Raw genomic sequence first — 17,250 nt, 5'->3', positions numbered from 1 at the left:
CAAGAGACAGGCTTGAAAGAATTGCCCCGTTTACAGAATTAATTTCTGCATGAACAGACTAATCACGGAAGTTCAGCAGTTCAAAATCAGTCTTGATTTTCTGCAAAACATCTTGGAAACTACTTGTCTTCTATAAGAGAGAAAATAAAATACATTATTTAGTGGTCTAGCATGAGGAAGGATAACAATTTTGTATTTTCCATGCTATTTCAAGATCCATCCTAAGCAAATGAAAAACAAAAGAAAAAATTTCAAAGCATTTCCCAGCTTTCATTAGAAACTTTATTACATTAACCTACAGGTATGTGAAGTGAAATAAATGGTAGTGAAGGGCAGAATGATGAACATCAGTCATCTTTGGAAAATAGATATATTTTCACAACAAAACACTTTTTTGTTACAGCTAAGAAAAAAAGCCAGGCATACTTAATAGGTTTTCTTTAAAAATATATTACAGTTCAGTCATATCAAAGTGAAGTCTTATGGGCTAAAAAACAGAAGATAGAAGAGTTAGGTTCAGTGCTCTAGCACTAGTATAAGTATACCAAATGACAAGATGTTCTGCACAGTAATTCATAAACATGCACCCATTTGTTTTCAGTCATTCAAACTACTATATATACAATCTTTAATATAAAGCATTTTTGTCAAAATTAGCTCTATTCTTCAGTCTGGACTTTAGAGCTTCAGTATAAGGATTCTTATTTGGACACATATCTAATAAAAAATTCAGTTGTAGTAACAGTACTTGGAAAATTCAATGCATTTTAAATAACATATTCCCCACTTTTAATTTTGTTTTGTCCTAACTTCACTTCAGCTTGACTGTGCAGATTGTCTCAGCAGAAAGTACGAATACAATGAACTCTTTCCCCTGTAATCTGCATGCGCATCTCAAATTAAAATTAATGGGGGTTTTCTGGGGAGATTAAGATAAGGACAAATTTTATCTGTAACAGTGTGTTGTGATTAAAAATCTTTGATATAGTAAAAAGCCTTGAGGTTCATTATGCTTCTAAATGACCAGAATTAATATGCCTACATTATTTAAAACCTAAAGTTTATACTCACTAGTTACTTTAAAATTAGCTATTAACTTTGTGCAGCATTTTGCACTTTATTAAACTGATAACAAGTTGCTAGGGGGTAGCCATCTCAATTTTAAGTGCTATGTTTCTCATTATTGTAATGTGAATATATAGAGGTAAGGAATCTCTTTCCATTCCTGTCGGTGGTGAAGCCAATTCTCTGAGTAGACGGTATATGCTAGAATAATTATATCAATTTACTCATTAAATTCCCACCACAATTTAGTATGCATTTTCAGAAATATTTTAAGTTCTCTAAAGAGCATACTGGGATCTACAAAAAGGGCTGTGTGACAGTCATGAGGACTGAGTTGGGTGTCTCTTAAATTGCCAGCAAAGTGTACTTCAGAGCAAGCCTCTCTAGTTATACAGGAGACAGCAGGATTGCTAATGCAAGTCCCATGTGCTTTTTTTCTCTGGAATGATACATGGTTATCATTTAACAAGAATGTATTACCCCTGAAGGCAATCTGTTTTCTGAGTGTCTACCAACGATCATTCACTGGAGTAAATTCACAAGTCGTTTACTGACCTATATGTATTGCAAATCTGGCTCAGATATATGCAGACATTGCATATGCTGACTACACAGCAGGAGTTTTACCCACATAAAGAAAGGCAGACTTTGGTTACAAGTATATTTAGAACATACACAATAGGCAAAATTATCTGAAACTCATCTGTTTTCATGAATATTTGGCTGAATATATCATTTGAGGATATGTGACATACTGGAAATTTTCAAACAAATATAATTTATTCAGCTCTTCAATTTTTCATAAAAAAAGAACTGTTTATATTATGGAGATTAATTTATCTACTGGTCTCCAAATTTCACACAGAGTAAGAAAATAAAATTTTGAGCGATCACAGTTGCTAAATACAGCATTTGCTATCAATGGCTTCAGAGAAGAAAGGTTTTATTTTTGAAGGCTGTTTCACAGAGTACAAACACATGTATATACCAGTAGGTCTCCATGTTATCAATATGCACACAAAGCCAATCAATACTTTGTCTTATGGAGGGATTAAATGGTAACTGTCTTTTGAAATCTTGTTGTTAATCTGTACTTGCAAAATCCAAAGATAATGGACATACAAGGAATGCCCAGGGAATTGCAGAACAGCCAGTGCTCATGGCCAGCGAGAACCAAGAATGTTACAGGGCACTTCATACATGCATATACATTCTCAGGCTGGGGCACATCTGCAACAGTGTCTTCGGATGGAGATCTCTATCACCACTTCAGTGACAACAGATAAAAGCAAATTGTATTTCCATTTCAGCTTGGGTTCCTTTTAAAAAATTTTCCAAAAGTTGTTTCAGTTTTTCTTCCAGTTGATCCTCTGTTGCATTTAGTATTCCACATGCAACTGGTTGTGATTTTCTTAGGCATATATCAATGCTGTCATAATAGTGATGACTCTTTGGCTCAGACTGTAGCAGTCCAGATGTAAAGATAAAAACAGTCCGGGCGCTCACTGTGCTAAGCCAGACAGCACATACACCAAACTCTTGACCTATTGACTGCCCTTCACATCATTACAGTATATCACAGGTCTCATGTGCCAAAATGTGACCCCAACACAGAAAGAATAGAGAACCAGTGCTTCCCATTAGATGCTGTATGATGCAACCACCTGTATCCTTTCCCCATCAATCAGGAATATACCAACCCTTGGGACACCCTATCCACAAGAAGCTACAGAGTTATCGTCAGGTCAGGGTGGCAAAGCCTGCTGGGATTATGTTACAAGCATGTTAGCAGGTAGCATCACTGACATCAGCAGCAGCTGGAAGTAATACTGCTGCATCAGTTTTAGGTTTCTAAAGGTAACTTTCCACTGAAAGAGAACGTCCAGTCTATACCAATCATTTTATTTTCAGGCTGACATGTTTGGGGGACAACTTTGTTTCAATGGATGGATACCTTGGCAAATTTAATTTCCACCAAATTGAGCAGTTTGTAACAGTCTGTTTTGGAGGGAAAGAAAGGAGCCTTTTAGAAAGATGGTCTCAATCCATATAGTCAACTGAATAAGCTAAATTTTAAAGAGCGACTGTTTTTTACTTTTATTCTGCATTCTTGTTATCCTTGACAAAAACACCTTGATATTTTCCCCAATTAATTAATCAAGTTAAACTATTATGTGTTTGCTAACCGCCTCTGTTAGACATCAGTATGACATGAATTCTTACTTTAATCCTCTCCCTCTGCCCAGAGGTGCCTTTAGCCAGACAAGATAAAGGCCAATTGGCAAAAATGCAAATGAAATGGACACACAGTAGAATATTTTTGCAGTTACAAGCTAGATCACTAGAAACACAGACACACAGTGTAAAAATGGAGACAGAAGTTAATGAAGAGTGGGGGGTACATGTGTCACATTATTAGCAATGCAAAAGACCAGCTTAAGCATGTGTTTCCCTACATCAACTATAAAAAAGAAAAGGTGCCTTTTTAGCAAGTATGCACAGAGATTGCTTAGTTATTTCTAAGAAAAAAAATCAGAACACTTTACTATTTTTGTCCTATATTACAGTCATTATTACTACCTGTTTATAAAATGTAAACCTTTCCTTGCAGTTAAGATTTACAGCAGTCATCACCTTTGTCCACTCCTTACATAATCAGTCCATGGTGACAAAAATAAAAACTGATTTAATTTACATATTTTATGAAGTAACTACTGATATGTTATGGATTATTAGTTTTGTGTGGCAGAAATAGTGGTCAGAACTGCAAAATATGGAGTTCAATGGTAGCAAAAGATTTGTCGAACTCTGGTGCTGGGTCTGGAGTACCAAGAGATACTGAGGCATCATAATGTTGATGTATGCAATGCTTTTATCTCCAAAACTAGTCAAGCAAGGTATGCCCACCACCAGTAATGGACAAAAAAGTCTGATGATGGATTTCCCAAACAACTCAGTATTGTGCTTACTTATCCCCATCAGATCTTGTTTCGTAATATGTCTTGACTAAAGATCAAAATGGAAGGTAAAATTTGGCAAGGCAGTTTTTCTTCTACATAACTAGTGAATCAGATCACCTGTATGAAGTGGTATTTGGTAAATTGCACTGTCCTGGGAGTATTTCTACTCTGAAACATGACAAACATTAAGTCTATATTTAAAGTTGCTGAAATGGGATGTTATCAAAACTGATCTGCAAACTAATATTTTTAAGCCAGTATATTACAGTATAAATGTGTTGCATATCTGTTTCTATAAAATTTACTGCCATGAAAAAAAGAATGATCAGGATCCCCAGAGTGTGGCATTTGTCCATCTGTCACTCGTATACACAATAGAAACCCCATGTTGAGATTCTGTTTAATGTACAGCAATTGTCTGCCGGACAGATTAGGAGCCAAATATGATGGTAAGCTAGAGGAAGGAGCACAACCATGCCACTTTGCCCCTTGAGAGTCCTACTGTGCTACACATCAGCTTTTGAGGTCATTCACTGCTGACCTCCTTCATAGAGGATGTGGGGCTATCTCGAACTGGTAGCAAGTCATAATGACACGGAATATGGCTGTTTTTTGGAAGATCATAAGGATCCTGGCTGAAACGTCCGCTGCTGCTGAATGCTCCCTGGACAACACTCACTGTAGGTTCTGTGATAAAAGAGAGCACATACATTCAACACTAGAAGTGGTTAACAGAAAACAAACACTGTACTTCATTTCAATTTGCGTCACAATATACCCTCTCCTTTGTGCTTCAATATAAAGATTCCTTGTCATGCTGAGTCCTGAAATGCAGGCGTAGAAACAAAGGTTGATGTTAAGGTGTTTGGCTTTACACCAAGTTACACCTGTGAGATTGCTTGCCATGCCATGAGTATATTTACTGACAGAAGCAATGGACCAGCATCTGTTCTTTCTGTGTGTGGAAACTAAAAATAAAAAGCCCAGATTTGGGGCTTTGGATCAAGATTTTATAAAACTCCTTAGAAACACAATGGGGATATTGATGGATTTCAGAGGAATCTCTAATTGGGGACAGAATTTGTCATGTGATTTTTACATGACAGAATTTGACATGACAGATTTTGACATGTGACATACAATTTATTCCAGTCCAGAGACCATTAGGATAACCACCATTCCACTGGACCCCAAAGTTTTCTGTATCTAATTAACTACCGTAATGCAGTAACTAGATACGGCCCATATCAGTGAAATACTACATCTATGGGTGAAGACGCTGGTTTTTCTGATCAAGAGGAGGAAAGAGATGTTTTCTATCCCTCCCATACAATTACTCCAGCTGCATTCAGTACTTAACAGTGTAATGTAGAGTTCGATCATATTGCAATCGAATGCTAAGCTTATCTTATGCTGTCATTTAAAGGCTTTCAAAACAGGGAAATACAGAGGTACCTCTAGGTTACAGAATAGAGCTGAAGGTATTTCAAACTCTGTTCTTGTGAATTACACCACTTTTCTCAAAAGAGTGAGGTCGTTGTTGTAGCTTTTGAGCAGAAAATAGAATCTGAATGCATCATCATTTTTTTCAGTGATTTTTCATGTGTTTTGATTAAACTGATTCAAAGGCAAAAGTCCCGTGCTCTTTGTTGTTAACCTTTGACACCTAGGAGTAGATTTTGCACTTACCAACTTCATAAACATTCTTATTGGCTGAAGCAGAGCCAGCGATCTCAGCATATGGGGAGTCCCTGCGTGCTGGTGACTTCATTTCAACATATCCGCATTCTGAACTTTTTGGTACAAGAGCTGGTGGGTCTTTTATAGTAGCATATGGGTTCTCAGAACTGCTTAATGAGCAATTACTTAAATTGTATTCCGAGTTCTTCACTAGATCTACAAAAAAACCACCATATTACTCTCTCAAGCATGCTACATACTATGGACATTGCTACCAAGCAGGGCATTCTTTATTTTTGAGTTCTAAAAAGTAACTTATAAAAGAATATTTAAATGGAAACCAGTCATAAAACTGCAATTAACGAGAACACCTCTACTGCTATGCTCTTTTATGGGCTTGATCTTGCCATCAGCCAATTCCTGCTGCAAAGTCAGAGCACCTTCAATTCTGGTTAAAGTAGTGGCTAGCATTAAATACAGATAATGAGTAGAATCAGTTTTTAATATGCACTTCAGAATACTTTTTGCCTTTCCAAGAGCTGAACTAAGGACACTATTAAAATAAGTGATCTAAGATGTTCCTACTAGGAATGTCTGGGCAGATGGTAAGGTGACTTCTAAGGATGTCCTGTTTACTGAAAAGTTTGGGTATGCAGCCACACTAAAAGAGTAACCAGCTTCTTCTAAGTTTCTGTCAGGTGCACATAGAAAAGGAACCATCAGGTAGCTTGTCATACCAGGGTTTAACTGAAGGACAGATAATTGTAGTTTAAGAGAAGACATATTTTCTTATGCTGGGAGGAGATTTTGTGGTATCCGTGTTACTTTGTTCTCTGTGTTGTTTTGTGATATGCTGTGTTATTTAAGCTTCAGAGCTGAGACAGTCTCAGCTTGTTCTCAACTCTGAATATCCAGCATAAGACTGACCTTGGTGAACCAGTCGGTGGATAGGTGCTCATAACTTTGTGACTCCTTTAAGATATTTTAAAGTGGCGTTCCCCTAATCCTCCAAAACTAGGAAATGTCAGGTTTAATAAATCACTCTGTAAAAAATAAATCACCTTAATTGTCCTGTATTATACGTAAGGTTACAAACCACCTGCTTTTTTCTGCATATTTAACTCATTATTCATATGGACTTAGCTACATTTTTTGCATTGTTTGGATATGCAGGCATTCTAGACATCCTTGGCATACCTTAATCATACAACAAAAATAGTGACACACACGAGTATGGTCCAGTATAAAGTCTTACGAGAAAACTGGATAATTCAAAAGGTCAAAATACCATCACTATGCTGAACTTCTGAAGCTTTTCATTCCTCTCTATGTATTTGTATTTTGATATCTTTTCCAAAGGCCTCCAGTGTATGTGGTGATGCACTGCAGATTTGTAGTCATGCCATCCTACATTGACCATGCCAGTCTCAAGAGGAACTGGCTCTCTTTTAAAGCCTTTCATTAGAGGCAGCGTTCTTCCTTACCTGGCTCACTAGGCTGAATTCAAGGGCCATCCCCCTTAGGCTGTTGAGAATAGAACCATTTTGTGACTCACGCATTACAGAAACATTTGATGCATGTGGCACATAGGGGACTTAGAAAGGCTTGGTTTTTTGGTGGTTTTTTTTTGGTGTTTGTGGTTTTTCTTTTTAAAAAAAATCCCTCCCCTCAAAAAGAAAAGAAAACCTACCAAACAAACTTCATGCATTGATCCAGTGTCTAGGAATGATTTAGTCCAAAATTGTTTTATGTTCTCTTAACACAGAAACCAATGATAATTTAGAAGAGTAAACTGAATGTCTACGTCATTTCATCTAAATGCATCAGAAAATAGCCTCACCTTTCAGGGACTTTCCCAAATATCCCCTATCAAGTCCAAAAGCACCTGAGAAAAATTATATAAAAAGAGTAGTTTTAAAATCAAAGAAGAGTGATTAAATAACAGGTTCTAAAGCTTTAAAAACTGCTTTGGAACTAATTCCTGCCTTAGCAGAGTGATTCTCTTATAAGCACTGTGAAAGTGACCAGTAGAGGGTTACCAGAAGGATTGTTACTATTTGCTTGCACACTTTCAGTCAGTAGCTTCCTACTGTCTACTGTCTGCTACTAGAGGAGAGGTGGTTAAGGTCATAAGGGACCATTAGATTATCTAGTTTGACCTCACATACATCACAGACCATTACATTTCCCCCAGTTACTCTTGAATGAGCCTAATAACTGCTGTATGATTAAAGCGTATATTTTGTCTGGATAAACTATATCTACCAGAAAGGCATCCCACCTTGACCTGAAAATCTCAGGGTATGCAGAGTTCACTCCAATTCTTGGTACTTTGCTTCCAAAGCTAATCACTCCCATTGTGTTGTGCAAGGTCACTCTGCTCCTATGCCTTGATGGGCAGGAATGGCCTAAACACCTGGCACCTAAGTCTACAGCTTTGCAATTACCCATTAGTAGCAGATTTCTCTCAATATAAATCCCAGTAGAAACATCAGCAATCACCAATGCCTGACAGCTGTTTTCAGAGACCTGGCACTTACCTGGTTACTAATCTATTCAAATAGCTTTGATTGATATTATGGAATGCTAATTTTCTAATCAGATTGTGTTGTGGTACTATGCTAGAAGTCTTATAAAAGGCTAAAATAATTTTATCTCTATGATACCTCTGTTAACAAAATTCATAGTTTCCAAGAACAAAAACATGTTATTTGAGGCAACCTAAACTAATTAATTTTATTCCTACCCCATCTTTATTTATCAGATCTTGTATCAGCTGTTATGCTGTTTTTACCAAGACTAATACCCAGATCACTTGCCCAGAGTTACCCAAGTAATCCCATTTGATCTGCTAGAAAACAGGCATAATATCAGCATTCATCCAGTACTCTAGAATCTCCCTGTTACTCAAGATCTGCTGCAGTGTGTTAACCACAGCCAGTATCTCTCAGGAGCCTTAAGTGCTGGTACAAATGCTCTACGAAAATGTAAGGTTGAACATTGAGCATTATGACTGAAACCCTTTTCTAAAGAAAATTCCCAGATCTGAGCCTGAATTGAGGTTAGACCAAGGTTGGGGATGAGCAGGAAAAAAAAAATGCTGCACACTGTTGTTCTGAATCCCAGAATCTGATACTTATAAGGACCAGAAATGAAGGTAGTTAAATGATATAAATTATACTGGCACTGAAAGTCCCTTTTAAGGCTTTCACGGATCAGAGACATGGTCAGTGCAATCCAGCCTTTTTGGAATGTGTGAGATTGGGAAAGGATGAAAAGACAGTAAAAGATAGCATAAAGCAGGATAAAGCAACTCTCTTCTCAGGAATTTTTCTTCTTAAGGACAATGCTTTGTCTTTTAGCAAACAGGAGGCTTACCTGGGAAGATGCTCCTAGCATTTATATCTGAAGCAGCTCAGATGATGAGAAACAACTTTTTAAAGCATTGATACCATTTGGTGGGGATTTAAAAAAAAACCAAAAGGATATATGCAACCTCTAATTTATTTACTAAGAATATGTAATTTTGCCAAAGCAGACCTTTATTGTACAATAGCCATTGTTTTATGAAACTAATTAGTAAGCAAATATTTTTATAAAAATAATATATTTTGCATATCATGTTTGCACTGGGCATCAGACTGATTCACTGTTCCTCACAAGAAGTCACTTTTTTATTTCTAACAGTACTGCCTTAAGGGAAGCCCATAACCCTGGACCTGACACACAGCCCGACAAGCCTGGCATTACCCTGAGTGGGGAGCCAGGAAATCATCCTTGCTTTCCAGTCCATCCTGAACACATTCACATTCTCCTCCTCCTTTTTTCTTACCAAGCTCATTGAGGTAGCCACCGTGTTTCCAGTCTGCAGGCAGTGTTCCTGTGTAGTCCATGACAGTGCCTCGTTTTCCAGGTTCCACATTTTTGAGGTTCACAAACAGCTGATTGTTTTTCGCCTATTTCAAAGAAAGATATGTAACAGAAACTGAAACTGATGGAAAGTTGCTGAATTTCCAGGTGATAATCAGAGAAAGCAAAAATAAACCAAATTTGAAACATTAGGGAACAAAGTAAAATTTACACAAAGGCTAATTTACACAGAGGCATCCAGGTTTTCAGGCTTTACCTTTGCCAGGGTCAGTCTGTCCATGTTGTTGACATGAGGCGGGGTAGTGCATTGCGTTAGAGTATGATAACTAGGGTTAGAGAAATAGTGACTGTTAGCATTTCCACCATTATTGTGGGGGATGGTTTCTGAAAGGAAAAAGAAAGGAAAATGAACAACTAAAAATAACATGGCATTTCTTTCTTAGGATAAGTTTTTGACAGTGCTTCACTCATTTCAGAATCTGATTTAGTGTTTCATGAAAAAACATCTAAAAATCTTGCATTCATCTGAAGAAACTGGAGATACAGAGCAGTAGCTGACTAGTCATGTCCTCACTTTCAGCAAAGAGCATTTCCAAGTGTCATTTGCTAACTTCTCTTTCTGTTGTGGTCCCTTACTCTCCTTTGCCTCTGTAGGCATAGCATTGACTTAATTATAGACACTTTTACCATCAAGTTCACAGCAACATTTTCTGGACCTTCAAAAGCACCACCACCTTTGCTGAAACATCTTCCTTGACTCTGACAACTGTTTCTTATGGCTTCTTTACCTGCTGCCTTCCTTAACTGCTCTGTGTGAAAACAGCATTGACTGAAGTTTAATGTACCCATTGCATCCCAACTCACATCCACTTTCATAGGTCAAAAACTACTGTTTTGTTTCAGAAGCATTGCTCCTTTCCTTCGTTTTGAACTCAAGCCACTCTGCTATCTGCCTCTTTACAGAATCAAGCCACAAATAGTGTGAAATCCTGATTTTCTACAGCTCAGCCAAGCTGTTGGCATTGAATTTAATGTCTCAGCAGAAACCAAATTTTGCCACAATTCAGTTTAAAAATAGGTACAGTGGAATAGAAATGCCCATACTCCACTGTTCAATGCAGAATAACAACTGAGGGTGCAAAATATTACACAGTAAAGCAAGGGATATGGTCGCTTGTTCCTTACAATTGATACATTTTATTAGGGTAAGCCACATTCATAGTATCAAAAGCAGAGATTAAAAGACTATGATGCAGAAAAAAATAAGCATCTATATGTGCTGGGGCAGCATCCTGCTGAACTCAGGTGAACTCTCTCTGATAGCTGAAAGGGAAGCACACAAGTCTACCATCGGATCCCACGGGTCTTGTGTGCCAGTTCACCAGCACCACTGTCAGGGTGGTGTCAGGGGCTGATCTCCTGTGAAAGGCAGTTGAGGGCAGTGTCTCAGTCTTCCTCTTCCTAAAGAGGGAAACCCTCCCCTGCCTCTCCTTCCAGGAAGGCTTCCAAGGCAGAACTGTAGACACCCTTTTCAAAATTGAATATGTTCCTGCTCACAGCTGCTCTTGCTAATGCGAAAAGGTGAAACATGCACATTCAAGCCCCGTTGGGGGCAGATCTGAACCCCTCAGAGCTCAGCTAAGAAAGCACAAAGTCAAGAGACAGAGAAAAAAAACCTGTTCCAAATGTCACTTACCTGAAATGGTGTAATCTGCATTGATGACCCTCATAGCAGGGGTATAGGTCACTGCAGGCATATTTGTTTCTTTTCCTTTCTGCTTATGCCTGTAAATGACGAACAACACTAGCAGGAAAAGCACAACCAAAACAAGAATGATGATGCCTGCTATAGCCCCGATCTGGTAAGAATCAGCAGGGATGGCAGTACTGGTACGGCTTAAACTGTTCAAGTTTCCCACTATAATTACACCAGCTGAAATACAAGAAGAAATGAAAATATGCAGCATAAATTCAGAGGCTTATATGTCAGGAGCAGAAGACAGTATTTCACTTCTAAATCTTTCTGCTAATTTAACTGTATTTAATAATGCCAAAATAGAACTATGTCAGAAACCAATGTGAAGACAATCCTAGCCTTAATTAAAAGCATTCATCTTCTTCACAGGAAGAGATATTTTCATGGAGTTGAAAAAGTAAGACCATTCTTTAGGCAAAAGCACAGAGCAGGTAAAGTTCATGCTCTATCAGCAGCTTTGGACAGCACAGCACTGTAAAACATTTCATGCAATCTACACTTGAGTGCTTTGCTCCAATAAACTAGCACTGAGGCATCGAACACAAAATCTACAGAACATATATAATTTAATAGAACAGACTATTGAATGATACAGAGATGGCATTTAATAGGTTATTGCAAGTTTTATAGCAAACAATTACAATAATTTTATTGCATCTAGGCTCTACCTTGATCACATCTGGCCCCTTTCCAGCCTGGGCTGCAGTAACATGTTCCTGTGATGTGGTCACAGGTCGAGTTGTTCAGACAATCACATATCTGCCGGCATCCATACCCGTATGTACCTTGAGGACATTCTGCACAAAGTAAGTGCAAATAAAAATCAGACATAGTCAGTACTTCTTAAACCTTTTGTTGTTACAGATCTACAGCACCATACATGCTATCATGTTTCTAACCCCATACGTTTTTGTACATGGCCAGCAGATGGCAATGTGTTATTAGTGGTAGACCTCTATGGGAAAGATTTTAAGAGGACCTCTCTGTGCGTGTGTCTGGTGTGCTTGTGCACACAGGACAGGAGAAGGAAAAGAAGGAAATTGTATTCAGAAGTGATTTTCCATTACCTGTAATATTTCTGCCACTTAGGCAGAGAAATTAGGAAGGAAAAAAAACCCAAAAAGATTAAAAGGGTACAAGACAGTGAAGAAATGGACAAAATGTCAAAAAAGTGCCAGTTCTACACCAGATTGTCAGATCTCCCACGTTACTCAGAACCCAATGCTTGAAAAATCATGTAGTCGTATGAGTGGAGCCAGACATCTGGCTGGTGTCATGTCATACAACAGATGTGCTGATGTGGTAAAGATCAAGAGATAAGGGCCATGAGAATGAGTCTAATATATATCACACATTTATGTAAAAATAAAACTGGTCCTAGGCTGTTTATAGCATACTTTGATACTGTAATGTATACATTGAGAAACTACCTACAGGAGAAAAATGCTAAATTATGAAGAATAAGTTAATTGGAAGAGTTTTATATTATTTTTTCTCTCCCAGAATGATTTGAATACAATAATTAATTACTGATGAAAGTGTCTCCTACCTCATGTAATTAGCATAGTAGAGAATTGTCCTACACTGATAAAATTATTTCCTTTATACTGCCACTTCTGTTACTGTGTGGTGCATTACAGTGTTGTAGTTCTGATGGTTTGAAGAAGCATGTATTTCTTCACCTTCTTAGACTCAATTTTCTGAAATCTCTCAGGAGTTTTTTAACTATATTGATTTGTTTTTCTTTTTCTCTTTTTAAAATGATCTAACTCTTCTTTTATGTATTCCTAATTTAGAATATAATGTAACACAATAGGTGCCAGAGAAATGTTCTTGCAGTCTTGATAAATCCAGACTCAATGCTTCTTCTCTTGGTTACAATCAGTAAAACAAGATTATAACTACTGCAGTCAATGGCTGGGCAAAAAACGATCATGCCGTAGTATATTTTGGCATTTTGAAATCTGAATTGGAATGAAAATTCAATTTTTAAAACTGATGTTCAAATTCAGAAATACCAAAACATTTAGTTTAATATCATTAAATCATTCTTATCAGATTGTAGGATAAAATATAAAATCTATAAAAGATAATAATAAGAAAAATTTGCCAATGCGTTCAAAATTATTTTGTGACATCATGACATCAAGAGAGGATCTTAAAAAGTTTATCTTTTCATAAACACTATTGCTCTTTTGAAGTGAAACACTGAATCATCGGAGCAGAATAAGAAAATTTAAATAGCTAATAGTTACATGTTTCCAGCTATTATTCCATTGAAATAAATATATTTCTCTAAACCATTCAGATTTTGTTGCAATTGTATTCTTCTTAGGGAAAAAAAAATCTACTTCCATATTTTAAATGTTTCCACCATAGATGTTGATTAGCCTTACAAACATAACTCCCATTGCAGCTGCCGCTAGACCCAGCGCCGTGGGAATAAAGTGTGTCAGTAGGGACAGTCACCTCCACTCCCTTCTGCTACAGTGCTGCCAGGTGTATCGCGTGCTATCCTGGCCGCTGCACAGCCCCTCAGATCCAGAGGCCCCTAAATCCGTCCTGGCTGTAAGTAATATGTAGTGTCCCCAACACATCAAAAGCAAAGCCCTTTGCACGATGCTGATGTCAAAGACAGGTTCAAACCTTCACAGCAGTAGGTTGAATGGATTGCTTTGCAGTGCAGTATCATGCATGAGGTGTGGAAGCACCACTCTGTAATGTTAGCAAAAGTTGGGCTAACCGTTCTGTGCTTATGGGCCTGATTACTCTCTTAATGCTGTACAACATTATTCTACCATTGATGTCAGCAGTGTTATTCTTGATTTTCTTGGGCACACATATGAAAACAAAATGCCATCTATTACGCTTTTATAGTCCAATTGTATTGTAAAACCACATTGCAAAGATTAATTTTGATGTGGTGCTTCTTATCTTTAGTTTTCTAAATATTAGTTTTCATTGTGCTAATTTTGTTAATGCTAATAACAATTACTTGGATTCATTTGTTACTTTTACATGAGAGAGTTGTTGGGATTTTTTAGCATTATGTCCAAAGCAACTAGAATATAGTAGTACAAATGTCTCTTACACATAGCTACAAATTGAAGGAAACAGTCACCACAATTGTAATCAGTCTTAATAACTAATTTTGCAGGCTTTTATCTGTTTGGAAAAAGCCTAGGTCCAAATCCTGAAGCTCTTTCCCCATCAAAATTCCCACTGAAGCCAAGAGGTTGTATCACAACACTGGCCAAAACAACAGAGCGTTGGCTCAGGGTTCAGTATTTGCTGTTAGGCACAAACAATTCCAGTCTCTACTCACTCTGCTCACAGTGCTTCCCCATGAACCCTGTGCGGCAGGTGCACTGCCCACTGATGTGGTCACAGTCGGCTCCGTTCTGACATTGGCATATCAGTGCACAGTCCTTCCCATAAAACCCTAGGGGACATCCTGCAATACAAGGAGTGAGAGGGGAAAAGGAGTGAACCAACTGCTCTAGAAATAAAATGCACATATTCTGCTTAAGTATGTTATTGAGAAGTTATTTTTGTAGCCCCGCAACTGAACATGGCATTGCAGAAACACAGTAGATTAAGACCTACCCTATAAGTGGTTTAAAATACATATTACATAAAAACTACATTAAAATGTGGCTGGGAAATTGTGCAGACAGCAGATGTTCAGAAGAAGACAGCAAGAAGGGCTCCTCGAAGAAGGGGATTTAAGAAGATATTTGAAGGAGGAGGAAGAGGGTAGCTTGTGAACCACAGCAAGGAGTCTGTTCAGTGATGAATGAACCTTTGGACATATTTTCTGCACAGTTGATGCTGAAGCATTAAAAAAAATTAAAAATAATAACATATTGTATCTCAGCTCCTCTCAAAGATACCATTACAGTATGAAGAAGACACATCACCGCAAAGAGATCATTATTCACCAGCAGGAAGCAAAATAACCATGATAGCTGACAGCTGAACCAGTATAGTGAATGTCTTCCAGAGCTGCATCCATATGGCCCTATAATGTATCTGTTATTTCCTTCCACTATGACATTATTCATGAAAAAGGAGAGTTCTGATTTTATGAAAAAATGTGTATTTAAGCATGGAACGCAAAACACAGTTAGCAGTCTTAATTTTCTTGATTTCAAAGATAACGGTTGTGCCCAGGTGACAGACAGTAGGGGTGCCTGGATTGAAGATAAACCAAATTGAAGCTATAATATGATAAAGATAAGAAGGTAACTTTATTAATATCTATCTCTAAAAAATGTTTATTTTTCAAACTTTGTATGAAAGTCTTACCCAGCATATAATAAGTGCCATATATACCTACACCCAGTCACTGCATTGCTTGTATTCTTATTTTAATGAAAAGCTCTTGGGAGAAAAAAATCAGTATTAATGTATTAATTACACAAAGAAAATTCCAAAACAAATGATAAGATTACAGTCTAGTGAAGTTAAGCTTCTAAGTTCTAAATAGCTATTATAAAATAGCTTCTATGTCAGTGTTTGAATTACAAGTGCTGAGCTAGAGCTGTTGCTGCACTTGCCCCCAGGAGGTAGCAATGACAGACAGGAGATGTACTGTATGATCACTTTGCAGTGACGACACGCGCTGTGCCTCAGTAGACCACAGCCACAGCTAAGCTAGAAGATGTTCTTATGGCTTCAGTCAGCTCTGTTTTACCTTACAATCTTGGTTTTTGGGTCCCTGCTGCTAGAGTACTTCTTGGGGAGGTTTCAGAGTTAGGTGGTACCATCACCCCACCATGGGGGGAATGCCTGCAGAGCTGACACTATCGCTGCTATGGACTGCAGCCATAGCCACACATCTGCAGTGGTAGCATCTGAATGTCAGAGCCATTCATTCTGAGTCTGCACACAACAGACTCTTCCTCAGGGATGCCCATCTGCAGCTGAAAGTTGTTCTTCTCTGAAGGAAGGAGCCTGAATGTAGTGGCCAGCACTCTGCCGGTGCTTATACAGGGACCTCCCCTGCAACATGGAGGAAATGCGTTGCATCTTCTGGATCCAAAAAGGTTCAGCAGCATGAGAAGAAATCCATGTGCAAAAATGCTGAAGGAAAATTCTGTCACTGATTTGTAGACTAAGAACAGATAACAAATATCACTTACTTTGTGTACAGTAAAGGCCAGTCCATCCAGGGGTACATTTGCACTCCCCATCGTAAGCACTGCAGTAAGCTCCATTATGGCAGTTGCATGTGTGGATGCAGTTTGGTCCCCAGTGGGAAGGTGGGCAAGCTAAAACAGAGCAATTAATTAATCTCAAATGACAAAGATCCTTGATATCCATGAATAGAGCTGCTTACATATGAGCGCTGCTTTGTTTGGGGTTTGTTGTTCTTCTTTTAAATGCATTTTTTTTGGCTGCTCCATTGTGAGCAAATAGCCACAGATTATATTTTTTTTCTTTTTGGGTAACTAAGGAACCATTTTAGTCTAGATAAAAAGTGCTGAAAAAGATTAAATGCGTGAAAGAATCCAGTGATACACACTTGATACTCAGTAACTAGGACACTCATACCAGTTTTCTTACAGAGAAAGCCATGAAAGTTTCCTTTCTTAATTTATTTTTTAATCTGCAAACAGCTCAATTGAGCACAGTCAAGGGGATAAGCCTTTTAAGCCTCAAAAGTGAAGGAGAACAGAGAAGGCTGAAACACATCTCATAGCCTATAGCTTTAGAGCCAATAATAAGCTTACTTCTTGTATTTCCACTGTTAGAGTCTACATAATTGCCTAAACGTGGTGCATATAATCAGGACTGTACCTTAATCAAGTTAACTCAGTTGCTTCCGTGGGTCCATTAATCAATATAATATTTCTAAAACCAAGTACTCATTTTTCGCTCACTATTACATTGACACATTATGAGACAGAATTTTAC

General features: G+C 37.9%; 1 protein-coding gene across 2 annotated transcripts in view; it reads right to left on the bottom strand.

Annotated features, from left to right (window-relative positions):
- Positions 1-268: 268 nt before the first annotated feature.
- MEGF10 (multiple EGF like domains 10) overlaps positions 269-17,250 on the bottom strand; it is a 106,894-nt gene continuing 89,912 nt past the window's right edge. For both annotated transcript variants that reach the window (XM_075078762.1, XM_075078763.1), the window contains exons 17-25: positions 16,476-16,604; positions 14,657-14,785; positions 12,000-12,128; positions 11,272-11,508; positions 9,832-9,959; positions 9,538-9,661; positions 7,546-7,590; positions 5,715-5,921; positions 269-4,712 (exon numbers count right to left, since the gene is read on the bottom strand). In XM_075078762.1, the coding sequence (XP_074934863.1) occupies positions 4,552-4,712; positions 5,715-5,921; positions 7,546-7,590; positions 9,538-9,661; positions 9,832-9,959; positions 11,272-11,508; positions 12,000-12,128; positions 14,657-14,785; positions 16,476-16,604 (1,289 nt within the window). In that variant the 3' untranslated portion in view covers positions 269-4,551. The remainder of the gene's footprint in view (positions 4,713-5,714; positions 5,922-7,545; positions 7,591-9,537; positions 9,662-9,831; positions 9,960-11,271; positions 11,509-11,999; positions 12,129-14,656; positions 14,786-16,475; positions 16,605-17,250) is intronic.

This window comes from Phalacrocorax aristotelis, chromosome Z (assembly GCF_949628215.1).
Source record: "Phalacrocorax aristotelis chromosome Z, bGulAri2.1, whole genome shotgun sequence".
In the NCBI taxonomy this organism is placed as follows: Eukaryota; Metazoa; Chordata; class Aves; order Suliformes; family Phalacrocoracidae; genus Phalacrocorax; species Phalacrocorax aristotelis.
This window is presented reverse-complemented; position numbering and strand designations above follow the sequence as displayed.